At 41.4% G+C, this 23,722-nt stretch overlaps 1 protein-coding gene and 1 long non-coding RNA gene across 2 annotated transcripts in view; one reads left to right on the forward strand and one right to left on the reverse strand.

Moving 5' to 3' along the window:
• Positions 1 to 23,722, forward strand: part of LOC118006482 (sperm flagellar protein 2-like) — a 165,982-nt gene that overhangs the window by 140,654 nt on the left and 1,606 nt on the right. The window contains exons 30-35 of the mRNA XM_034999156.1: positions 1,011 to 1,117; positions 1,823 to 2,005; positions 8,084 to 8,176; positions 11,603 to 11,782; positions 18,475 to 18,711; positions 18,893 to 19,015. Of these exons, the coding sequence (XP_034855047.1) occupies positions 1,011 to 1,117; positions 1,823 to 2,005; positions 8,084 to 8,176; positions 11,603 to 11,782; positions 18,475 to 18,711; positions 18,893 to 19,015 (923 nt within the window). The remainder of the gene's footprint in view (positions 1 to 1,010; positions 1,118 to 1,822; positions 2,006 to 8,083; positions 8,177 to 11,602; positions 11,783 to 18,474; positions 18,712 to 18,892; positions 19,016 to 23,722) is intronic.
• LOC118006483 lies at positions 1,822 to 23,722 on the reverse strand. The gene is made up of 3 exons (XR_004678091.1): positions 23,554 to 23,722; positions 6,748 to 6,885; positions 1,822 to 1,939 (listed from the first exon to the last, which is right to left on the reverse strand). It is a non-coding gene; the product is annotated as an uncharacterized LOC118006483 (long non-coding RNA).

The raw sequence follows: 23,722 nt of genomic DNA on the forward strand, positions 1-23,722 counted from the left end.
CTGACATTTTAAAAGGATTCGTGCATTTTCTTAAAGGTTATAAGAAATGTTAAGGTTCACATTGGACTTTTATAAATGCCAAAAATTCATATGTAAAAAGAAAAATTTGAGATGCTACATCTGTTTCTATTTCTACTCTTTTTATTTCTAAACAAGGAAGATAGCTCTATACTCTGGACCTGAAAGACCCAAATACATGTAGGAGTCTCTCCTGACTCTAGAAGGTACTTCTGTCAGAAGGGTTAGACAGACATTTTTTAAGCAGATTCATTTATTTTGTTTTCCTATTTCTTTTTTTAATGCATGCGCATGCAATTTGAAATGAGAGACAGACAAAACAGACTTCTCTTTTGGACAGGGTAAAAATAGATTAATGTATAAAAGCAAAGCACTTAAAAGGTTAGTGATCTTTTATGAAATACTTTGGAATATTGAGCCAATTGGATAATTAAATTATCACTTCCAGTCCAGTAACTTAACAATTCAAGTCTCCCTGCATTTACAAAAACAAAACAAAAAAATAATCTCTTCTGAGCCAAGTACAAAATGAGGATAAATGTGTTACCTTGATAACAGTGGTGATTTGTGTGCATTTGAAACACCTTTATCCCATACTCACCAAAATATTTTACTGTTGTCCTCTACTGCATATAGGAAAACTTACAGTTGTTTTTTTTTTTTTAATTCTACTAATTCTACTCTGAGCAAAAAGTCAAAGGAAGATTCCAAATTAAAGTATAAATTCTCAGTATTTTGCCCAATCTGAAATGATTTATTACCTGGCCAAAAAAGACATTTTAACTTAGCTGAGACACAATAATGAGAGTGCCTCAGGAAACTTGATTATGATTCTTATGTTTTCAAATGTCTTCTGTTCTCTAAAGGCTACAGTTTTAAATAATATGAATAAAGTGATTATACAAATATCCATTTTTTGTTCTCTTTTAGCAAAAGAAACAAAGTCCCTGTTACATAACATAATTGGAAAAATATTTTTGATTTTACCGTAGGCATAATAGGACATAAAGCATTTACTGACATCCTGCTGGATCTGGTAACCCTAAACCTTGGAACAAACAACTTACCTGGTAGTTGGATGCACCTCACTCAACCCGAAGTAAGCTTCCATTTTGTTTGGGTGTCAAAACTCTGAGAATTCTTCTTATTTGATTAAGTCAATAGTTTTAAATCATCAGTACTTGCCATGTCTGACATTCAGGGGGCAATCAATAAAAGCTGAATGAAGAACAAATGAGCTTGAATGTAAAATACCCTTTGTGTGTGTCCAGCATTGAAAGAATGAATGATGATGCTGACAGTGAATGAAAATTATAGAGCCCAGGAGGCTCAGCCTGTGAGTTTGTATCTGTTACTTCTGGAGGGAGTGATCCTGACTAGTAACAGGAGATGATTCTGGCAGTTCTTGCTTTTCAATGTAATCTGTCCCTTAAGAATGTACCAGAAAACCAAATGGTTATAGTATATCCCTACAGGCTGCAGAGCCCTTGCACAGCCATTTCTAGAATCTTTATCCTCACTCTGTTGAAAAGGTAAAGTGACCAGAGTCACATGTGTAAATTTGTTGTGTAACAGTAAACAAAAAACCCAAATGTGAAGGAAGCAAAAAGTGAAACAGTGTCTAAGTTCTGTCTGATGTGGATTGGTTGGTAGAACCAGAGGGAACAAACCTGAGAACTGACTCTCTTCGCCAATATAAACCTGTCCTTCCTTCATCTGAATGTCTCATGAAGAAACATGAACTGAGAGAGTTTCAAGGTAGAGTCATATGAACATTCCAATGGCATTTCCTGTTTTCTTCTAGTTGCAGGAGTTAACATCTTTATTAATAGTAAACTTGGAGTTTGTGGACTGGCGGAAATTCCTATTAGTAATCTCGATGCCTTGGATCATACCCATGGAGGAAGAGCTCCTCAAGACCCTGCAAAGGTTCAAGGCCGTGGATGAAGAGCAGCTGGGCACCATCACTTTCGAGCAGTATATGCAGGTTGCTACCAGGGCCTGGTGGCACTAACACTACTGAAGTACTTTTGACCTAAGAAATGTATTATTCACTGGTCTTGGGCCAGCATTCTGCCCCTCAGGTGTCCATGTCTGGGCACCCAGAGGCAGTGCAGACACTGTCCAAGTCCCAGGTGGAAGTCTAGCTTCCCTAGGGAAAGGGTCTGGAGAAAGAGCTGCTAGGAGAACTAAGAGCTCTGAAAGAAGTCACAACAACTTCATTGTCCTTCTCCTAGCTCCTACACAGTGGTCCTTAACCTTGGCTATAAACTAGAATCACTTGCAGAGCTTTTAATACATCTAATGCCCAATACCCAATACTCTGGGAGTAGTAACAACAGTACTACCCAGGGAAATGAACACAGGGAGAGGGGAAGGGCTTTTTCTCCATTTGGTCATGAGCATGGTGAATGATGAGATAGTTTGTGACAAGTTAAGTTTGAAATGTCTGTGAAAAATGCAGACCGAAGCGTCCAATCTGATGCCGCAGATGCAGAACAGATTGCAAGTCACTATCATGTAGGCAGTGATTAAATTTATGAGTGGACAAGATACCCAAAGGAAGTGTGGAAAGTGATGAATAACTCAATAACATGATACCTGGCCATTGGCCTGGGCAGGTAGGCCATATAACACGTGACCTTTTCCAGAGCAATTTTGGTAGAGTACAGAATCCAGATTGCAGAGGATTGATTATGTGAATAGGTCTCTAGGAAGTGAAGATAAAAGTCAATTCATTTTTTAGAAGTTTGAGTAAAGAAGGAGAATGAAACCCCATAACTAAGAGGGCCTGAATTACTTATTTTGTGTCTACTAATTGAAATCATCTTATTGCTCATCTTTTCACATTGCTGGTAGACACAAAAGATGAAAGTGATTATAAGGTTCTAATTTTGAAATAGGGTAATACTCTTTAGGTGCCTGTATCTTGTGTATATTTCAATATTGAAAGAGCACATCCCTTCCTGCTTCTCTTTTTGTCCTTAATTAATGGATGGCATGTGTATAGACAGCCCCCGGTGTTCCCATGCTTGTGCTGTTGAGCCAGAGGAAATAATACTTGAATATGAGGAGGTTCCTTCAAGGCTGGTCAAGACAGGTGCTTTGGCTGATTGGGCTTTGATAAATTTTCTTCCCAAGTAGAGCAATTTATAGATACTACCACTGACCTCGACTTAAAACTTGTGAAAATGATTTTGTCTAAAAATAAAAACAGCAGAGCAAAATTTACTCTATTTTCATCATGGGCTTAAGTTTTTAATAACTGAGCACTTGCGAAATTACCAACCTTCGCTACAGTATGTGCCAATTCCCACAGGATAGCAATTTAAACATCCTTTTGTACAAACATGAGACGAACAAAGGATGTTGGCAACTTTTACCAAAATGCTGAGCCAAAACCAGAAAGCTCCTTTACCAAAAGTATAAATTTCTTAGAGAAAGTTGGTGGCTGCATTTAAAAGAAAGAAGTACTTATTTGAACACCTCCTGTGTTTGGGGAGCAGTCCATTTCCCAGCTCAGCACTCTCCCCCACCCACCCAATTCCCAGTCCAAGGAGCCCCAGGATAAGAAGGCCATTTGGAAAGGCCCACTTGGTCATCCCACATGCCTTTCAGAGATTTCCAACACTTGCTAGCTCTCTCACACACACACACCAAAAACAAAACCAAAACCAAAAAAAGAAAAAAAAGTTATATGGCAAATGTCAAAACCACTTCTAGAGCAAAATTTTATGAGATTTGTAAAAATGCTACATTAGAACAGTAAGGTAGAATAACATGCATCGCTGAAATGGAGTTCTCTGGCAGAGGAGGGCTCTCTACACTGCTTTTTATTTTGTTTGTCTTTTTCTTTTCTTTTGACTAATTGCAAGTTCACCACAACAGCCACTTAAGAGTGTGCTGATTTCCCCAACTTCTAAAATGGAATGAGATAGCTGGTGAAGTCAGCTGGGCTGTGTACCTGGGCTGAGCTCTGCGAACACAAAAGCCTGTTTGCCCTCTACCCCCAGCCCTCCTGCAGCTGTCACATGCTTGCCTCTATGGTGTGAGGAGGCTGAGCCACTTCAGGTAGGATTCTGTGACAATGAACTCTCAGCTCACCTTCTGTCCATGAGAATGCATGTGATTACAGGGTTAATGAGTCAGATGTTCTGGGATCCAAACAACACAGTGCTCATTCTTTAAGGAAAAGTAAAAAACAAAACAAAACAAAACAAAACAAAAAGACTTCAGCCATGATATGGGAAACAAAGGCAGAAGAAAAATTATTAAATTTCCTTACTACCTACAGCCCATTGACTAGTCCTTGAAACAGGCAGAGTGACAGTCTTCTAGGGACACAACTGCCTTAATATTGATACTTTGCTGAGGGCAAAAGCCAATCTTAGCCCAAGCCCCAGGACCCTCTAAGTTTACTTTAACATATAAAAATTCCTTTGGAAACTTCCTTTATCTCTACTCCCCAAGATACACATTGGCAATCATCCCCCAAGTATATGACACACCCGTATACATCTGAAGGGTCTCATGACTGAGTTTTTACTAAACAGTAATAAATGACCTTTCCTAACAATAGCTAGCCCCCTCAGGATCCTGAAAACCTTGTTTCCAAAACACCTGGGAGGCTTACACTATCCTTAACCTCCTCCCAACTTGAAATTATATGAATGGCCACTCCTCATGACCCCTGAACAGCTCTTTCTGCCCACAGGTTCTGTCCCAGAGCTTTAATAAAACCACCTTTTTGCACCAAAGACGTCTCAAGAATTCTTTCTTGGCCTTTAGCCTTGAACCCTAATGTCTTTCCTGTGTCAGGCCATGTTTTAGCAAGAGAGCACAAGGGACATTTCCATCTTTTAAGGAGAAGTCACCTAATAATCCAGTGACTCATGATATGGTTGACAGAACCTTGCTTTATCAATTTAAACCCTACTATCCAGGCTCACATTTAACATTTCACATTGCTACAATTTTCACGGATGACTTCTTAAAAATCAGAACTTGTTTTCCAGTCAGGTTATTTTTTTTCCTTTCTAATGTGCCCTTCTTTTGTGAGAAACACACAATGTTCTCATTTATGCAATATCTTATATTTTTAGTAAACTAATATGAATGAATCCTTGGGTTTAAGGATCAGGGAAAATTCCTGTGCATCGAAACAATTAAACATGGAATTGAGAGTTGGTTGAAAAATGGTAGGAGGAATTGGGATCCAATCTCTATTTCTTTTTTCCCTTCTAGCTTCTTTTACCATTTCCTCTTTGTCCCCAGTTTCCAGCAATTTGATTATTGTGTTCCTTGGTGTGGTTTTCTTCATGTTCTGCTTGGTTCACTGAGCTCTCAAATCTCCATGGGTTTTGTAGTTGTTGTCAAATTGGAAATTTTTCAGGATTTTTTTTTTTCCTAAATATTTTTTCTGCACACCCACCCCATCTCAAAATCCAATCACATGCTTATTGTCCCACGGGTCACTGATGCTTGGTTCATTTTTTTTCCAGTCTTATTTCTCTGTGCTTTACTTTGTATTCATTTCTATTCCTATGTCTTCAAGTTCACTGATCATTTCCTCTGCAGAGCTGAATCTGTTATTAATACCATGCAGTGTTATTTTTCATTTCAGATATTAAATTTTTTGTCTCTAGTAGTTCAAGTTGGTTCTTTTTTATATCTTTCATTTTTCCCTTCATTATGTGCTTGTTTTTTCTCTATCTCCTTTAACAAATGAAATATATTTAGAATAGCTGAAGGAACATCCTTCTCTGTTCATTCTATCATCTGTGTCATTTTTGTGTTTGTTGTTATTGATTGGTGTTTATTCTGACTATAGGTCATATGTTATGGCTTTTTTTGCATACCTAGTAACTTTATATTGGGTGCCAGATGTTGTGTATCTTATATTGTTGGGTGCCCAATTTTATGGGCACCTTTAAATATTGTTGGGCCTGCAGTGGTGTTACTTGGAATCACTTCTATCATTTCGAGGTTACAATAAGATTTATAAGGGTGGGTCCAGAGTGGCCATTAGGTGAGGGTTAATCTGGTCCCACTGCTAAAGCAATTATTTCTGGGGGCTCTCTCCAGTGCCTGTGTTTGAGGAGATCCTTCCACTCTGCTTGGTGGTAATATAGACTCTTCCTTTCAGCTCCATGTGAGGCTCAGTAATTGTTCAGCTTACTCCTTTCCTATGGTTCTTTCTCCAGCTTCTGGTATCTTCCACAAACACACATCCACAGATTGGCAAGTCAAGACTTATAGAGATCCCTCTGTGAATCCTTAGAGCTTGCTTTCCCACTCAGTGCATTGCTAGTATTCTGCCCTGAAAGTTCTAGCCATCTTGGCCTGCCTCAACACAAAATCTGTCTTCTCAACTCAGAAAGACAACCAGACTCTATTTGGATGCCTCCCCTGGTGCTGCAGCCTGGGAACTCCCTCCAGCCTAGAACACTAGTAGGACTCCTTGGTTGCTTCCCTTAGTTCAAGAATTACTATCCTGTGTTGCCTATCATCTAATGTCTGGAAAATCAACTTTCAGATATGTTGTTCATTTTTCTTGTTGTTTAAGTAATTCTGAACTTTGGTGCTCCATCATATCCCTTACCTATGTTCCTCATCAGTCTATTCTCCCATTGAGTGGTACTTACCCTCCACAGATTAGCTATTGGGCAAGGGTCTCCTCCTGGTCAGTGCAAAAGCATATTCAAAGCCCAAGCCCATGCTGGAACTTACACTTCTTCTGAGTCTTCTCTCACAGGGTACACATGGCCAGCGTCTCCTTTGTCCCAAATGAAAAGAAACCTTTGGGGGCTTCATCCCCTTACAAGTTATCCAATGCCATTCCAGCCTTCTCTCAAAGCACAGGTGATCCTTGGAAGGAAAGAAAGCATACAGCATAGGCCAGAGTCAGGTTAGACAAGCTAGTGGCTCTTGGCAATAGAGTGATGAGAGTAGGTGTCACTCTGGAAGATGGTAAGAGAGCTGGACTTGGGAACAAAATGCATATGTATATGAAGTGCTTACCATGTACAAAAATTAAGGTTGGAATGACATATTCTTTAAACCCAGCGAATTTATACCTGATGTTCAACAGCAGACATGAATGGCAACACCTAAAGGAATGGACTAAATGTCCATTGTGTGGTATAAACAAGTCAAATTGGAGTTCAGAAGCAAGATCAAGGAGGGCATCTATAAGGATGTGTGATCAGAACAGAGCCTAGAGAGAGGTGCAGGTTTACATGGATGGACAGGAAGTCGAACCTGGTAGGAGGGATGATGTGAACAAAAGAGCAAGAGTAGGAAATGGTTCCAAGCAGAGAATATGACAGATTAAAGTTTTGAGGAAATTGATACAGTTGCATGGTACAGGCTGAAAAAAATGAGACTGGAAACAAAAATGACTCAGAGCTTACTAGGATGGCCTATGACAGAAGTAAAGAGGCTCTACCCCAAGGTAGCAGGAGTAGGGATGGAAAGAAGGAAGAGAAGGGAGAGACATTGTGAAATAGGAATCAGAGGATTTGATAATTGGTATCACATATGGGCTGAGAAAAAGGGATGTCATTACAAAGTAGGCCATTGAGTCAGTCACTCACTCAATGAAGATTCTTCCAACAATGTGCTCCAGCACCACACTAGGCTCTGAGAATAGAGAGCCACACAAAGGGGACATGTGGAATGTGAGCTAGTGTTATGAGTGAAGACCCCTCCAGAAGGTTGCCATGCAGGCAAAATCTAGGGCAATGACCTCCAAACTTCATCACATGTCTAACAGATAAAATATAGCTAGCATCCCCAATATGTGGATTTTCATTTATAAATTGTACATGTGTACTACTGTACTAATACATTACTTATATTATCAAATTTTTAAGAATAAAGATTATATAAGAATCATATCAAAATATGTGTAAATGGAAGTTCTAGGATTTTTTCCTGCATCCCCCTGGTTTTTGAACCCTATTTTGGAGACCACTGCTCTAGACAGTTGAACAAGATGGATTCAATCCCTGTGGCTTTGAGAGGAATGATACTTGAATAATTTTCATTTTTATTTTTTGTATAGGCTGGTCTGTGGTTTACAAAAGATGAAGATATAAAAATTCCAGACAATCCTCTTGAACCCTTGCCATTCAATAGGCAAGAGCATCTTATAGAGGTAATTACTGAGATCCTTTAAAAAATTTACTACTATGACACTGGTAAGTTTCTTTGTCTTTTCTTCCACTTGTGTAATTTGTTTTGGATTTTACCCCTGGCCCCCAGTTCCTTTACTGTATCCCCAGAATGTAGACTTTAATGTTCATAAGGTGGCAGCACAGAGAAGTTCTGGGGGAGGAGACAGGGACCAAAATCTTAGACAGAGTCCCACTGTTAACTCAGTGTGATCTTGAACAAATTTCATAACCCTTCAGGTCTCACTTTCCTCATCTGTCAAAGTAAGCTGCTGCTCAGCATATTTGTCTCTGAGGGTCCTTCCAATTCTAAAAGCTTAGGGTAAGAACTGTCATTTTACCAACACAGTAATCGCCCCCTGCCTTGGGATACATCTCAAGACCCCAAATGTGTGCCTGAAATTGCGGGTAGTACCAAACCCTATATATACTGTTTTTATGAGTCAAACTTATAAATTAGGCACAGTAAGAGACTAGCAGTAATAGCTAACAATCAAATAAAACAACTGTAACAATGTTCTGTAATGAAAGTTTTGTGACTATGGCCTCTCTCTCTCTCGCTCAAAATTTGTTATTGTGCTATACTCACCCTCTTCTTGGGATGACGTGAGATGATAAAATGCTTGTGAGGAGATGAAGAGAAGTGAATGACATAGGAGTTGTGGTGTAGTGTTAGGCTACTAGTGACCCTCTGATGACTGATCAGAAGGAGGATCGTGTTTCCAGACTGAGGTGGACCACAGTGGACCGTGGGTAACTGAAACCACAGAAAGCAAAACCACAGATAATGGGGACTACTATATATGTTTTTGTCCATTTCTCTTTGATTTTGATTAACTTGAACAACATACCAAGGGTTGCATAAGTATTGCCCATGACCCATCATATTATTATTATCAATACTATTATTGCCAATAATGGTATTATTAGCCTCTATCCCTGAGCCCACAATAGAGAGCAGGACCTTAATAAATGTAAAGTACTCTGGCTTCAGTGTAAATGTTTAAAATATAAAAATATATGTAACACAACCAAATTCAGTAGGATATGAGAAAAGTTGAGTGGTGGATTTAGACAGCTCAGCAAACTAGGTGTATCGATAGTCCAATTTTCCAGCCAGCCATTAGTTTAAAACTGCAATACAAAATTGAACATGACTCCAGTTATAGCCTTAAAGTGAGCAGTTCCCTTCAATTGGATGCATAGTGTCAGAGCACCTCTCCCATGATAGCAGAAGAGCATATAAGAGAAAGGGGTCAAGGAGTCAACAGAGTCCAAGACCTGAGACTGGCAGGTGTGGGAGCAATTTTTTGTCTTTGTTGTGGTGGGAGTTTTCAATGTAAAACTGGAGGACTGAGACCAACCCTGTAAAGCCTTTGGAAGGCCATTCTCCATATGATTTGTGAACAGCAGTAAACAGGTTCTCTGACGACTGCTAAGCAGTAAAGCAGGAAAGGGCCTTTGGGTGCCAAGGGAGGGAGTGGCTCCCACCTACTGGTGCCCAGACTGCTGGAAAATGCCTTGGAGGAACAGAACAAAGTTGGCAGCAGAGGCAGGACCATGAAGCCTGAGAAAGAAGTGGAACAAAGAATGGCTGACGTGTGTGTGTGTGTGTATACGTAGGTGCGCATGAGTGTGCACCCATGAGTGTCTGTCCAGAGGACAGAAAGGAGTGGTGTTTTCCACCCCTCAATGCCTCATAGACTGGATGTTCAGGATTACATAAGTCTCAGTGCTGTTAAACTGGGATTCAAAGCACAGATTCCAATGCTTGCAAGCTTCAAGGTCTTGATGAAGTTACCTAACCTCTCTGTGCCTTGGTTTATTTTACTCCCTCTCTGGCAGGGTTGTTGTGCAGAGTGAGTGATTGGCACATAGTGAGCCCTATGTAAGTGTTAGCTAAACAGAAGCTAGTCATGCTAACTATAGTTGGCTGAAGGTTGGTTAATGGTTAACATGCTAAAGAAAGGTGTACAAAGAAGAAAGATAAAACAACAAAATAACTTTACCCCTTTGGCTATAATTAGAATAAGAAAGACCAAATGGGGGGGAGGTTGGGGAATGCCCCACAGAGAGGGAATTCTGAGGGTTGGGAGCCCTGGGCTCTGTCACCAGTTCTGTCATGACTCACTGTAGGACTCTGTACCCTCTTAAGAAGAGGGCTTGAACTACAGTCTCAGGTCCCACCCAATTTCTCTGCTTTGTCACTTGTGCTCTCTGTGACCCAGGGCCCACCTCTGAGCCACACTGGCAGGGACTCCTGGAGACAGGCCATTAGCACTATCCATGGGCTTGAATGACCCCAGAGTCCCAGGCACTGAATGGAAGGCCCTGTTGCATCCAAGAAAGGAACCTTGAGACGAGTCTGTGTTGCAATCACAGTGTTGTCCCCTGACAGTGATGGTGTACTTCATGATGACTGACAAGGTTCCACAGGTCATGTCCTGGCTTCCCAGCTTCCCACACACTCAGTGCCAAGAGCAGCTATTCCAGTATTTTAAAATCCTTAAAGATTTCCCAAGAAAAGGCGATTTAATTTTGCCATAATCAAATTCACAGATGTCTTAATCTCTCCACAGCTTCTATTCATATGAAATCCTTCTATTACTTTGGGTTGGTAATATTTGTTGAAGCCAGGTTTGAAATACTAGGTGTTTGTTAACAGATCTCAAATGCCTATTTCCATCGCAAACCTCCCTTGCAAACCTCCTACATGCAACTGCCCATTTGACATCTCCACTAGAATATTCTAGTAGATATTTTGAACTCTCCGTGTCCAAACCTGGTACCTGAAGTCCCATCCCGACCACCCCACCATTCCCATCTTCACCCAAAGCCCCGATATCCAGTGGTTAGCACACTCTTTCCACCAGTGTGAATCCACAGTGGAAAAAGTCACTTACTGTCAATAGATTAAGTGTGGAGTTCAGAGCAGTGTTGGCAAGTTGAAAGATTTTAAGGGCTAGACCCCCAGTGGCTTTAGGTGTCACTTCCCCCTCTTTCCACTCACCGCAGGGAGATCTATTGGAAGCATTACATTTAGGAGTCAGAGCCCAGTTTGTCAGAGTGATGATAAGGATAGACAGAGAGGTCCTTGTTCTGTGGCTCCCTTTTCCTGCTTAAAATGTAATCCCCACCACCTTTATTGGCATATTCTTTCCTAAATATGTTGATACCATTGATTAGCACATAATTTTCTTTAACATTAGGATTTTGAGCCTTACTCTTCTGTTTTTTAACTTAGCATATTCTCCAGTTAATACTATTCATTACCTATTATGTTTACTGATTCAATCCTCAGAAAGCAACCTTATTCCAAAGCTCCTGGAAGGATCCTTCATTGTCTGTTCATCTATTGCCTACCCATTTTAAGTCTTTTATCTTGGATTGAAATTCTTTTTGTGTGACAGTTTTTCTTTAGGCTATTTGCTGACCATGAGAAGGATCCACCTCAACTTGACTACACACAGATGCTGCTTTATTTTGCTTGTCATCCAGATGCTGTGGAAGGTGTCTATAGGGCCCTCAGTGTGGTCATCGGGACTCATGTCTTCCAGCCAATCGAAACTCTTCCTGTTATTGCAGAAAAGGTAATTGTGTTCCAGAAATGGACTAGCTTTGGGGTCCGGAGGGGGATGCCAGAAGATCCTAAACTTCTAACAACAGAGACTCTGTTTGTTTCATCTCTGTATTTTTCTGGGTACCTAACACAGCACTTTACACATAGGAGGTCTTCAATAAACCTTTACTCAATTGGATTAAGAACTAGAGACCCACTATCCAAAAAAAACAACAACAACAACACACCTTTGTAGTAAAAATCAAAATTGGCTCAAAGTTTCTTGGTGGAATCCAAGTTTGTTCTGTAAAGGATAGCCTTTATTTTACATGAAGTGCTGATCCTTACAAATGAAAAAGAAGTGGGCATCAATCCAATCTATCTGTCATCCTATATGGAAATTCTATGTGAAACAGGTTCAGGCCTCAGATATCCCACATATATGTGACACTTGATAGTGTTTCAGGCCAAAGCCCAGCCACCTGAAATCCACAGGTACCTTGTATCTCCTGCATCCAAGGACAAAGAAGCTTAATAGCTAATAAAAAAACTCACATTCCCTTTTAGATTTCTAAAGGATTGGCATTCCCTAGCTTTTTTGGGATGGAAAAGCCTCAGAACAGGAGGCTAACTAATGCATTTATTAGGTGCCCATTTGCATGACTTGTAGTATTCCCCTGATATTTTGGGGACAGAGCTATGGTCCTTGTAATGGAGGACCTCATAATGTCCTTCTTTTATGGACAGAGGAGAAAGAGGTACTGCCCGGTCCAAACTCTGTAGATGTCATAGCCACACTTGTTTGCCTCTCATACATGTCTGTCAAAACAAAGTATGCTGCGTTCCCTTAAAAAAAAAAGTGGAGGAAGTTTCTGTGACAGCTTTCACATATGTGAAGAAATAGACCCTCTTAGATGTAACCCTGAATTTTGGCCCTGAGCAAATGGACAAAAGATGTCCTTCCCCTCCCATCAGGGCCAGAGTGAGGCCAGACAGGTACCCAGGAAGCTGACCACTCAGGGCTGTTTGACCCGATGTGCTGTAGATGTTACTTCAACACTTAACACAGTGGCAGAAAGGACAGCAAGAAATACTTGTTTCACTCAAGAATTCTGTCTTCTTAGACAGTGGAAAGTCAGTTTCAGCTTTCCCAAGTAAATAAGGAGTTAGATTCCAACCACCTCTGTTGGGCCTGCATTTGCCACTTCCCCAGGGATGTTCCTGTCTCCCCGTATAGGTTGGGCCTCCCTGAGCTAACTCTGGCATGGATCATGGCCTGCCAGGAGGTCTCAGTCAAATATCTATCTTCCAGGAGAGCTTCCCTGACCTCAGATGATGTCAGGCACCTCCTGTCATATGTTTCCAGAACATTCTGTGCTTCTTTCATGGTACTCGTCACAGTAACTACTTCTTCAGGTCAGCTTCTTTTCTAGACTTTAAGCATCCTAGGGCAGGGAGGGGCCGTCTGTCTTATTCTGAACCGGCCACAACCCTGAACCTGAATTACTGGCACAGAGGTCAGCAAAAATTTCATTGAGTGAGTCAGTTAATTAATTAATTAGCTTTGTAAATCAGGCTCTCTGCATAGCCCGGTGATCCACAAGGGATACAGAAGAGCCAAATTTTCTCCCCCGAAGGGACTGTGTATAATTGCCCCCATCTGTGCAGAAAAGAATGGAAGAACAATGTCCCAAATGTGGAAGGAACACAGTATAAAGGACAGATTAACACAGGGTCTTACTGATCAAAAACAGTTTTTATACCTTCTTCTTTCCCACTTCCCTATCTCTGTTTTTGCTATTGCTTCCACCTGAAATACCCTTCCTCTCATCCTGAAGGATCCAAGGCCTTCCCATTAGCCAAGGCCTTTTTCAACTACCAGATGATTCATGAAACCTCCCCTGATACTCAAGAGCAACACTGAGCATCCTCAACTGGGCCCCCTTATATTCAGATTCTCCCTGACAGGGCTGAGTACCACTGCATGCATACATGCATTTATTCAACACATATTTATCCAGCTTTTCTGTGTACTGGAAACCACCCTTGACCTGGGGATAAAGTAAGTAACATAAAGACTACATCATATGCTAATAAATGCTACAGGAAAAAAAGAATCTAGGGAAAAAGACAGGAGTTGGGGTAGGTTGCAATGCTGGGAAGAGCAGCAAGGTAATTGCAATTCTAAGTAAAGACAGCAGTAGATGCCAAAGCCCTAATTCCAAAGACCAGCCATTGCAGTTGGAGAGGAGTGAGCTGGAGGAGAGTAGTAAGAACAAAAAGTGACGGGGAGAGGGCCCTGAGGGCCACTGTAGGGACCTTGGCTTTCACTCTGCCAAGAGATGAGATGAGAATTATTGGAACACGGCCATCTGATTTAAAATGTATGGAGATCTCTCTGGCTGCAGTGTTGAGAGCAGACTGTAGGGGGATGAAGGGGGGAAGTAAGAACTAGTAATTCAGGCAGCAGTTTGTCTGTTGAATACTACTGCTAAGTTATTTCTACCTTGAGTTGGGGACAACATGTTAGCTCCAACATAGCAAGTGTTCAGTCAGTGTTTGTAAACATGGCATAAAAGAAGGGAGGAAGAGAGAGAGGAGAGGAATGGAATCCTGTTTCCAAGGTAGAGAGGAGGTGAGCAGACATTCCCAGGAGAGGCAATAATGGATCCAGGAGGCTGCAATGAGCTGGAAAGTCCAGGAAAAAGGAAGCATGTGCTAGAATTGTTGCTATAGCAACAGACAGCTGCCTGGGTGAGTAGCAGCCAAGCTAGCTAGCACAGGAAGGCTGCATCCCCTGTCCCGAAACCACTCATTCACAGAAGTTAGTGCCCCACGGGGAAAGCAAGCCCCTGGAGAGCTTCTCTCCAGAGCTCTTCTAAAGTCCAAGGACACTGCACAGGAACCTCCCTACAACCACTGCACCACACAGATGGAACCATCCTGAGGGGCAGGGGGGCAAAGAGCCTGCCTATGACACACCACACGCAGAAGCCTGTTCCTGGCTCAGGGAGAACCCTAGGAGCTTGAGCTTTTGAAATACAGGATCCGCCCACCGCCCTCATTCTTGCTCACCCCTTGTTCTTACTATCCTGCCTCAAAATTATGCTACTCTGTTACTGTGCCCTTTCCAGCTCTGTTCTAGTTTCCTGGGCAACCTCTTCCCAGGGAGCCAGACTGAGCCTGCTCAGAAATAACACCTCCAACGGATCCACATTCACTCCCAAGACATTAAATCAGATCTCTGTTGTGCTTTCCGCATAAACAACTGGAAATCTCCCCAATAGTTTATTCTTCCTTACTCCACTCTGTGACTCATGCTGTTATATTCAATGTGTCACAGACCTTCTGTTCAAATCCATGGCTCCTTGAGTAATTTAAAAGAAGCTCAAGAGCGAAGCATTCATGAGTATGCACTGGTCCTAGTGAAGCTCTAAATAAGTTGACATTTGGGAAAATGGTTCATTCTGGCCTGCGGGGTTATGGTGTAGGAATTCAGTAAATTGTAAGCTTGAAACTCCCACATTTTGAAGATCTTGTTAAAGCATTTAACAGATGTTAAAGCAGAGCATTTGAGATGCTGGGGTTTGAAACATATAAGTTTTCATTCCATCTTACTCTTTTGACGCTTTGCCCATATTGGTCCCAAGGTCTGACCTTTTGTTCTGCCTCTGAGATGTGGGAATGAACTGATTGAATGATAGAAATGCATGGCCAGGGGCGCCTGGGTGGCTCAGTCGGTTGAGCGACTGCCTTCGGCTCAGGTCATGATCCTGGAGTCCCGGGATCGAGTCCCACATCGGGCTCCCTGCTCGGCGGGGGGTCTGCTTCTCCCTCTGACCCTCTCCCTCTCATGTGCTCTCTCTCATTCTCTCTCTCTCAAATAAATAAATAAAATCTTTAAAAAAAAAAAAAAAGAAATGCATGGCCAGGCACCATTCTGGGGACACGTTTGTTGGGACATCTCGAGCCTCTGAGAGGTAACTGAGTGTGACATCGGGTTTGCTAGCACCACAGTCTGTCCTGCTGCTCAGATGCTAATGTGACTCACACAGAGTTTTGATGCCGCTAGTAATTGCTCGTTCAGAAGCACTGGCTTTTCTTCAAACTGGCATCGCTGGTTTTGTTCACACAGCCACATCCAAAATTGTGATCTTTCAGAGATGTCTGTTAGAGGCCTCTTCTCTTGCACCCTCCACGATCTCACCAGGATGCTGATCTGGCTCCTTTGGTTCCCATCCCAGCTTCCCCTCTCTTCCTGCCCTCTCACTGAACCACTAAGTCTATTCTCTCTCAACCGTATGGAGAGCAAAAATAGCAAAAGCATCCTCTGACATTAATAAGGATTCTTCATTAAAATTTCAAATGTTTAAATTGTTGTGTTTGGTAATAATTCATTTGTCCCAGGATGATTATATTGGGCCTCTGAAAAGTTAGTCCCTCTCTAATTATGGAAATAGTGGAGAGAGACAATGCTCTTTCCCTGTTTAATTTAGGTATCACCTGTCATCTAATCTGACTAGTCATTTGCTCACCCACAGGTTCTGTCTTTATCATGTCCATGCAGCATTTATACGGCAGTCTCAATAGAAATCCATTCATCCTACACCACTCAGCAAGATGTTTTCATCTTGACTGTGTTCATTTCATTATACTAAATGTTCTATTGCCCTGGAAAACTATTGATAGGTAGCCAGTGTGATGATCCTCAAGCTTCCTAGGTGGACACGAAAAGACCAGTTTTACATTTCTGCAATGTAACATTTCAATCGTTTAAAATAAAGAAGTTGAGGGCGCCTCGGTGGCTCAGTTGGTTAAGCGACTGCCTTCGGCTCAGGTCATGATCCTGGAGTCCCGGGATCGAGTCCCGCATCGGGCTCCCTGCTCGGCAGGGAGTCTGCTTCTCCCTCTGACCCTCTTCCCTCTCGTGCTCTCTGTCTCTCATTCTCTCTCTCTCAAATAAATAAATAAATAAATAAAATCTTTAAAAATAAAAAAAAAATAAAGAAGAAGTTGAATAAATAGATGATAAATAGGTAGATAGATAATAAATAGATGATAGATACATAGATGATAGATAGATAGATAGATAGATAGATAGATGATAGATAGATAGATGATAGATAGAGAATAGATAGATAGATTTATACTTAATTCCAAATTCTTCACCTGATAAAGCATTCTCTTTCTCCCTCTCTCTTAGATTAGATTAAATTCCCAATTTACCAAAGGATATAGAAACCCAACCCATACAGAGCTAAAGCAAATGCAACCTGTCTTCATTACACTGCTCACAGCCCCTACAAATCTCCTAAAGGGACTGACAACTATCAGAGGCTTAATTTGCTGCTGTATCATAATCCTTTTTATACCTGGGACTCTATTTGGAAAGAATTTGCATGATTAATTAACTTGCACGTAATACTTCTACTGAAGTGAATATTTATAGACATTGGATCCATCCTTTTATTTAAAGCCTAAATTTAACATTTTTCCTTTCTTTGGATAAAGGAGAATCAATATTCAGGTGTTTTCTGACATCTGACCCATCAACATTCTAAAAATGCCCATTTTTCTATGGCAAATCATCAAATATCAATTATCTCATCGTGAAACACACACACACACATAGACACTTTTATTACAGTAAATACAAGAAATACAAATATGTAGAGTATTTGGAAAGTACAAAACTAAGTGAAAAAGAAATCACCTGTTCCACTATCCGGAGGTAACCATTGTTTTCTCTTTACTGTGTCTTCTTTTCACTAATAAGCATAGATATATAAGAAAATGAGGATCCTAGTGTATTTATTATTTTCTTTTGTTTTCTTTTTGCACTTATTCTGTGAGTGTTTTCTCGTGTCACTAGGTATTCTTCTAAACCGTACTTTCCGTGGTAGTATAGTATTCCATCACAGAAATACGCTATAATTTATGTCATCACTCCCCATTTTTGGAATTGCAGATTTTCTGTGTTTGTTGTAAGTAACACTGAACAAACATCCATATACAAAAGTCTTTGTGCACACTGATATTTCTTTACAGTCAATTCCTAGATCTGTAGTTACAGCAACAGGCAGGACTATTTTTCAGGCTTTTGATAAATACGAAATTACACCAGAAACAATGTACTCTTTCCCATACTCACAGGGCCAGGGCCTGACTTCATGGCTCTTGGACACGTTTCAAGGAGCGGCCATAGCAATCCCACCTCACTTTCCACATTCAATTTGTTTTCTACCTTGCCTTCCAATGTTTAGTTGGATTTAACCTCCAGTATAAAAACAAACGTTTCGGAAGCTCTTAGAATCTATCAAGCTTAAATAATTAACTTGCCATACCCTCTCAACTATAGTCAATTTCCAAAGCAAATCCTTTAAAAATTGACGTTCATGTACAGAAGCCTGACACCAGTTACACGAATTCACTCCAGTATCCATTTATGGAGGAATCTGAGGTGCCTGGCATCCGAAGCATGTATGGTGAGTAAGAAACGCCCCACACAAGGCATCTGTAATCTCCAGGCAGAATTGGTCTAGATTTTTGATGTGATCTCCAGTGCAACTAGCACGTTCTCCTCTATATTTGTTTGGCTAGGTTGTGGGAGGCACCATCATTTCCTTGCATGAAAAGTATGTGGCAACATTGGCGTGTTCTAAATGTCTCCATTACTGGAAAGACTTCAGTCCGGCTTCATATTCTCTTTATTTAATCATGCAGATCTCCTCCTTGACTGACATGAGTCCAGTTGAGGAATATCCTGAACTCGAGGGAAACTTTGTGAGTGAGGAAAGGGAACTAAGAGAAGACGGGGAGCGAAAGGAAGAAATCCCTGAGTATGTGAACACTGAAAAGATTTCCATGGAAAAACTACTCAAAGTGTTCCAAGGAGGAAAAGAAGTACAGGATGCTAACAGATTTGCCAGCCACGTACAGATAGAGAACGCTTACTCAGAGGTTGGTTAGATTCTTTCATAAAAGGGGCAACTTGTACATAAAAAAAGTCACCCTCAAGTTTTAACATAGTTTCATGGAAGTGCTTTCAAATGTATCATGGTATAGATACATTAAGTAAAATAAGTTTTTAACATCTGCAGGACTGTAAAGTTAATTAACTTCATTTTCTTCTTCTTTAAAGAACTTCGTAAAAGTATTTCAAGACCTAGGTGCCAAGAATCTGGAGCCAGTTGAAGTTGCTGTTCTTCTGAAGCATCCTTTTATTCAAGATCTGATTTCAAATTATTCAGACTATAAAATCCCTGTGAGTATTACCCAAAGGTGTCCTAATTCAGTTGAGCTTAGGATCAGGACATGGTGGGACATCTCCAGTGTGGACTACAGAGACGGGGGAGAAGCTGGAGTTGGCGAAACCAGGGTCAGGAGAAGCTAAGCTGGTAACAGCATCAGCCCAGACAGGCCAGCCCATGATACCCAGAGGGTATCAAGGTCAGGGACAGTAGAGGTAGCTGGCAGTACTGTGGATGATACTGTCAGCATTATGGAACTGCCTCATTAGGCATGGGGCTACTTTGGACCTAAGACAGAAGGTTAAAGTTGATGAGATTAAAGCTGGGTGAGTGGCCATGTTAGTGTTCCGGATCATCCCAGCTGCCTAATGACTGGCCTATGACTGAAGGGTATGGGGAATAGAATCCCCCTTTGCCAAAGAGAACTAAGGAGACCATGATCCCAACCAAGTGCCAACGTAGTCATTGCATTCTAATCATGGTCCACATGGTCTGTGTTGTGCATATGGTGACAGTGCGCATGAAAGCCTGGGTGCCAGTTCCGTCAGGGACGGAACCATTCAAGATGGAGAAACTGAGGACAAAACCCAGCAGACCGGACCAACTCAGAAGGAGGCAAGGAAGAAAAGAAGAGCCGTACTCCAGAGCTCACAGTAACCCAGCCATTCTGTACCACATATGCTGAATGTGCATCCACCATGGCAGTGCCTGGTCTCCAACAGCAAGGGCTAAGGCCAGCAGAGGCAGACCCCTGTTCACAGTGGGGCAAGCGTACAACCTCCTCACATACCAGTTCAGCCGCATGAAACCTCCTTATTTGGCTCCTGCTAGGTGTTTATTGGACTATACAGGGTTTGCTCAGTTTCAGATAAAAGCACTTTCACTTTGATAAAATGAAGCTGATCTAAGATGCATTACTCCTGACTTCTCAGTGATAAACCTCTATGCCCAGAAATGAGACTATTCCAACTTGAATCTCTACAGACCTAAATTGGTTTGTTCTAAATTGCTGATCTTTTTACATAGAAATTGTATTACGTATGTTGGTAATCATTGAAATTGATTCTAACAAGCTAGCAGACTCTCATCCAGTAGTGAAGTGTGATTAGAGCCTTTTAGAACACAGGCTCAGGAATCAGAAAGTCATGGGACTGAATCTCAGGTATACTACTTACTAGATACCTGACTTTAACTTTCTGTTCATCCCAGCTTTCTCATCTGTTAAATGGGAATAACAGCCATTCCTATTCAAAGGATTGTGGTGAGGATGAAATGAGACTGTGCATAGGAAGCACACAGCATGGTTCCTGACACTCGGCAAATACTTCAGAAATGATGGCTGTTAACAATCACTCTTCACGACTGAGCACTTATTACTGAGGCTAGTAATGTAAGTTTCCAGGAGAGACAAAATGAGTACAAAACTCAGTTTCTGTTCTCAAACAAATTCCACTTCTGTTTGCAAGAGAATTTTTACATGCAAGAATTACCAGAGAATGATATAAGGTACGCCACCCAAGCAAAACATTATAGGAACTCAAGACATAGGACACTTTTTTTGTTCCAGAAGCTGAATCTTCAAAGATGACCAGGATTGTTGAAAGTGGAGAGACAGGAGAGGACGTGTACACAGATTTGCTGTTGGGATGGACAGAGGACAGCATCACAGGGAAAAGGAGAGACCTGTGCCAAAGGCATGAGCAGAGGATTGTGTGGGAGGAAGGGGAGGCCAGGAGGGCTTCTGAGTAGGGGCGTGATGTGACATCATCTTCATCCCAAAGTGTTTCTTTGTCACCATATCATATCATTATGTCTCTACCTTTAATAGGGCTCTTAAAAAAAGAGTTGTGCCTCTTTATAGAAATAGGCCAAAATAGTTGGAAACATGGTTAGCATTCCACAAACATTTACTGTTTGCATACAAACTGGTACATTACATGTCCCTTTCCGGTTTCTTATATCACATATTTTCATTAAATATGAAATTAGGAGGAGGAGGGCATAGGTCAGTGTGACCCTAGAGTTAGTGGGGACGGAGAACACCAGAACTAGACAAAGGGGTGGAGAGAGAGTCGCCAATTGTGGGGATCTACCCCCACTTTGGCTTTCCTCTGGGCTAGCGTCATTCTGTATAAGGTAGGTTCCAGAGCTGTATGTTAGAATTTATCTTATATTAATTGCCAAGAACCAGTAGGAACATAAAAATGATGCCACAATTTTTTCCTCCCCTAATGGGAGGAAAACTCCGTACAAAGTCAGGCAATTTGGGAACGTCTTTACTCTGGCCAGACTAAATATGATTAACTTGCAGAGAAGATTCTCTTCAGCATTTTCCTGAGGAAAGAAAACAGCCAATGGATGACTGCCTCCGAAAGGCAGCCCCTTGAAAAAAGCTTTCCTAGGGAGAGCTGGAGTCCATGGGGCTCTTTTTCATTTATGCATTGCCCTCATTTTGGAAGGAATCTGATCAACTTGCCATACACCTCACTGCTGACACTTTGGACAGTGCAGTCCCTCCCCTCTGCGCAGGACTGTCTCCAGCATGGCAGGATTCTGGGCCGCCGCCCAGTCTACCCCAGGAGCACCTGCACAGACGGACTACCAACACCATCTCTGCACATTCCCCAAATCTCCCTGGGGTGCAGCTTCCCTCTCTGGCTGGATCCAGCTAGCGCGCGGTGTCTGACCGCCAGGGAGTCAGCCTCCCCGGACCAGCAGAAAGAGAGTTAGACTGTCTGTCACCAGTCGGTCTGTCCATTCACTCCTTCACTGCCAGAGCGCCTCGGCAGAGTCGGCTGCTTCAGCGCCTCCCTCCTCGCCATCACCTCTCCTCCCGGACCCTCCCCCTCAAATCCATGAGAGGACGGAGGACTACGTAAGTGGGACTCATTCGTATGACTGGGAATCTGAGAGTTGAGACTGTAACCTAAAAACCTAAGCCCTGATATTCTAAAATGAAAGAGCTTCCCTTTCCAGTAAGAAGTTCTACTCTCCTTTTCACAAAGCAAAAAAAAAAAAAAAAGAAAAGAAAGATAAAAATAAAGGAAAAAAAAAATCTCTGAAGATTCAGTTTCTGTCAAAGCCATCCTGTCACCATTTCTGCTCCAGATATCCATGTGCAAGTAAACAGATCACATTTTAAAATGAACTTTAACCACAGTGATGTTATTTGAAGATCTTTCAAGATAAGTAGAGCAAAAGCTAGAATGTGGTTTTTCAGGTTAAAATGTTGTTTGCTGTTATAAACAGTGGGAAGTGAAGGTTGTTTGCCTGATACCTTGTGTTTACAAGGTTTGTGTTTGGAAGCAGCAACATTTTAAAATATATATTTGAAATATCTGAGTATTTGTAATTATTTTGGTATGTTTTATTTTTGCTCTTATTGGGAGGCGGCCTGGCTTTGTGGTTGAGAGAGTGGGCCCAGGAGCCACGCTGATTGGGTTCACACCTACAAACTGTGTGACCTTGGGCAAGTGACCTCATGGTGCCTTGGTTTCCCCATCTGTAAAATAGGGTTACCATACCCTCATAGGGCTCTTGTATGGATTAGATGACTTAGTACGTATAAAGTGCTTAGCTCAGTGCTTGGCAGGTAGAAAGCACCCGATAATAAACGTTAGACATTATGGATTATTATTACTCTTACTGTTACTGGTTTGCTGGTAGTTGCAGTGCCCAGGAAATATTTCTGAGCCATGTGAAATTATATGTGGATAAATAAATAAGCTAGGGCATTTCATCTCCTGAATTCAGTGTCTGCTCTTTGAAAAGAAAGAAAAAGGCTTTCAGTGTCTCAGTGCCATGATGACAAAGAGTCCAAACTGGTGTCCCAGAAATCCCCATGTGGCCACTACCTATGGGGAAAATCCAGATTTTGTGTTGGATTTTATAGTCATTCAATCAAAGTCATTTATTTAATTTCTACTTTCATAGATCTTATACAAAGAGGTCATTTCAAGTAATGTTCCTAAATTATTAAGAAAATGCTTTGGTTAAATAAATGTAACAAGATCAATGAGGACACTGTAATTGGGTTGTTAGTGAGCAAAATCAATTAATTTCCCATGACCAATATATTTAAAATGTAAGTGAACACAAGATTTCCCACACCAACCTAAATAAGTGTAGTCTCTTCTAATGAACACATGCTGACTAAATGTAGATTATTTTTAGCAAACCTGTAAATCCAGCATATATCCTTGAAATTAAGGTTTCCATTCAATAGGAGATAATAATAAATCTTTTAGTGTTAAAATCCAAATACCACAGGAGAATTTCTTATAAGTACATGAGTTGGGACCCCATTAATTATGTGAGGACAAAATGATTTATTAAGGATGACTTGAAGGAACTCTCATCCCACTGTAACTTCAGGGTATCTGACTTTAAAATATTCTCCAACCTTCTCCTTTATCTCCCTAACAAAATATGATGGCTGCTTCAGCACTTCGTGTTTTCAAAGCACCCAGGTCAAACATTTCCAGACTCTCTTGGCTTTTCTCCAATAACTGCTACTGAAAATTATGGCCTCTGACTTCAACAGCAAACTTACCCAGGGCTGGCTTATACATCTGGAGCTTATGATTTGGTCTGCACTGCGGAGTGTCAGGTGATTCCAGGTCAGCTCACTCCTTCATCCCCAAGTGAGCATTCAGTAGTCAGCATTAGTTACCTTAAGTACACTATTCAAAGGAGACGTGTTATTAACAACTGTGGTGGAT

Source organism: Mirounga leonina, unplaced genomic scaffold, assembly GCF_011800145.1.
Source record: "Mirounga leonina isolate KUSES-001 unplaced genomic scaffold, KU_Mleo_1.0 Mir_97, whole genome shotgun sequence".
Lineage (NCBI taxonomy): Eukaryota > Metazoa > Chordata > Mammalia > Carnivora > Phocidae > Mirounga > Mirounga leonina.